General features: G+C 65.7%; 1 protein-coding gene across 1 annotated transcript in view; it reads left to right on the top strand.

Moving 5' to 3' along the window:
• The window catches only part of MEPCE (methylphosphate capping enzyme), a gene marked incomplete at its 5' end in the record, with an annotated part of 2,586 nt that continues 540 nt past the window's right edge, over window positions 1-2,046 (top strand). The window contains 3 exons of the mRNA XM_015616262.1: window positions 1-522; window positions 1,318-1,536; window positions 1,772-1,898. Coding sequence (XP_015471748.1) covers window positions 1-522; window positions 1,318-1,536; window positions 1,772-1,898 — 868 coding nt within the window. The remainder of the gene's footprint in view (window positions 523-1,317; window positions 1,537-1,771; window positions 1,899-2,046) is intronic.

The following is a 2,046-nucleotide window of genomic DNA, read 5'->3' as shown; positions in this document are numbered from 1 at the left end:
GGCCGCCACCGCAAGCGCCGACGGACTTGCAGCAAATCCGAGGGGCCTCGCCCGCCGCCCCCTCCCGCTGCCGAGAAGCCGAAGCCCCCCGGGAAAGCGGCGCAGCGGCCGCGGCACCAGGTGCGCAAGTTCCAGTACGGGAATTACTGCAAATACTACGGGTACCGCAACCCGGACGTGGAGGACGCGCGGCTGCGGGTGCTGCGGCCCGAGTGGTTCGCGGGGAAGGAGGTGCTGGACGTGGGGTGCAACGTGGGGCACCTCACGCTGAGCATCGCCAAGCGCTGGGCGCCCGCCAGGGTCGTGGGGCTGGACATTGACGGGCGGCTGATCCGCTCGGCCCGGCAGAACATCCGCCACTACCTGTCCGAGGGGCTGGGGGCGGACGGCGACGCCGCTGGGGGGGCCAGGAAGGGCTTCCCCGCCGCGCTCCTGGCCAGCCGGGGCCCCATCGCTGCCCCGCAGCTCCCGCCCGACGGGCCCGGGGCCGCCGATTTCCCGCACAACGTCGTGTTCGTCACGGTGAGTGCGCGGGAGAGATTTGGGGGGATTTGGGGGAGTGACGAGCGGGAACGGGGGCTTGGGATGGGTTCTGGAAGGTCTTAGTGGGTCTGAAAGGGGCGTGAGGAACGTTTCGAGAGTCTCTGTGGCTCTGAGGGGGTGACAGGTAGGTGTGGGGGGTTGGTAAAGGTTTTAGGGGGTCTTGGTGGGTTTGAGGGGGCTGGAGGGATTGAGAAGAGTTTTAACTGGGTTTTAGATGGGTTTTGGGGGGTCTTGGTACATCTAGAGAGGTAACGGTGGGTTTGGGGATCTCCAGTGAGTCTGGGGGGGATCTTAGATGGGTTTATGTGGTGCAGGGGGATTTTGGGTGGTCTCGGGTGAGTTCCAGGGGGTTGTCAGTGTGTCTGAAGGGGTCACCAGGAGGTTGGAGTGGAGTGGAACTCTCCATTCCATCCTTGGGGTCTGTGTGGGGCAGCTCAGGGCCTCAGTCTGGGGCCTCCAAAACCCCGGGGCGGGGTTCAGTATGTGCCCCCCACCCCCCAGATCCCTGTGTGTGACTCAGAACGCGCCCCTCGCCCACCAAAACCCTTCGGTGGAGCTCAGCAACTTCCCCATACCCCCTAAAATTCCTCCATGGGTACCCCAGAACCCTTTAGTGGGGGTCAGAGTGTGCCTCTCACCCTCCCAAACCTCTCAGGGGGTGCCCCCCCGTCCCTCATTCCCCCCCAAGCCCCCTCTGTGGGGCTCAGCCTCCCCCCCAAGCCCCCAGCCCCCTGTCCCGGTGCCCCCCGCTCGCTGACCGTGCCCCCCCGGCAGGGGAACTACGTCCCGGAGCGCGAGGAGGCCGTGGGGGCCCAGCGCCCCGAGTTCGACGTGCTGCTGCTGCTGTCCCTCACCAAGTGGGTGCAGCTCAACTGGGGCGATGAGGGGCTCAAGCGGCTCTTCCGGAGGGCGTTCCGGCACCTGCGGCCCGGCGGGATCCTGCTGCTGGAGCCGCAGCCCTGGGAGTCCTACCGCAAACGCAAGGGGCTCACGGTGAGGCTGGGGGGTGTAAAGGGGTCTGGGGGGCGTTGTGGGGTTACAGAGGGTCTGGGGGGGCGTTGGGGGGGTTATAGATCTGTTTGGGGGGGGTCACAGGGGTTCCAGCCAGGTTTGGGGTAGTCACAGAGATTGTAAAGGGGGGATGTTTGAGAGGATGGGGTTTAAAAATTGGGGGGAGGATGTCCAGGGGGGTGTTTGGTGTTCTTGGGGGCTGATCCCGTGTTCCCAGGAGACGACGTACCGGAACTACCAGCGGATCCGGCTGCGGCCGGAGCAGTTCCCGGCATACCTGACGTCCCCCGAGGTGGGGTTCGAGCGCTGCGAGCTCCTGGGGACCCCCCAGCACAGCTCCAAAGGTGGGGGGACCCCAAATCCCAGGAGTGGAACCCCAAATCCCAGGGGCGGGACTGCAATCCCAAGGGGGTTTTAGGGGTCAGAGGGTTGGGGGTGGGGGGCACCAGGTTTGATAGAAAATGAGGTTCTGGTGGGGTGGGGGCACCCAGA

This window comes from Parus major, unplaced genomic scaffold (genome assembly GCF_001522545.3).
Source record: "Parus major isolate Abel unplaced genomic scaffold, Parus_major1.1 Scaffold388, whole genome shotgun sequence".
NCBI lineage: Eukaryota > Metazoa > Chordata > Aves > Passeriformes > Paridae > Parus > Parus major.
The sequence above is the reverse complement of the archived record's forward strand: the minus strand, read 5'-3'. Positions and strand labels throughout refer to the sequence as shown.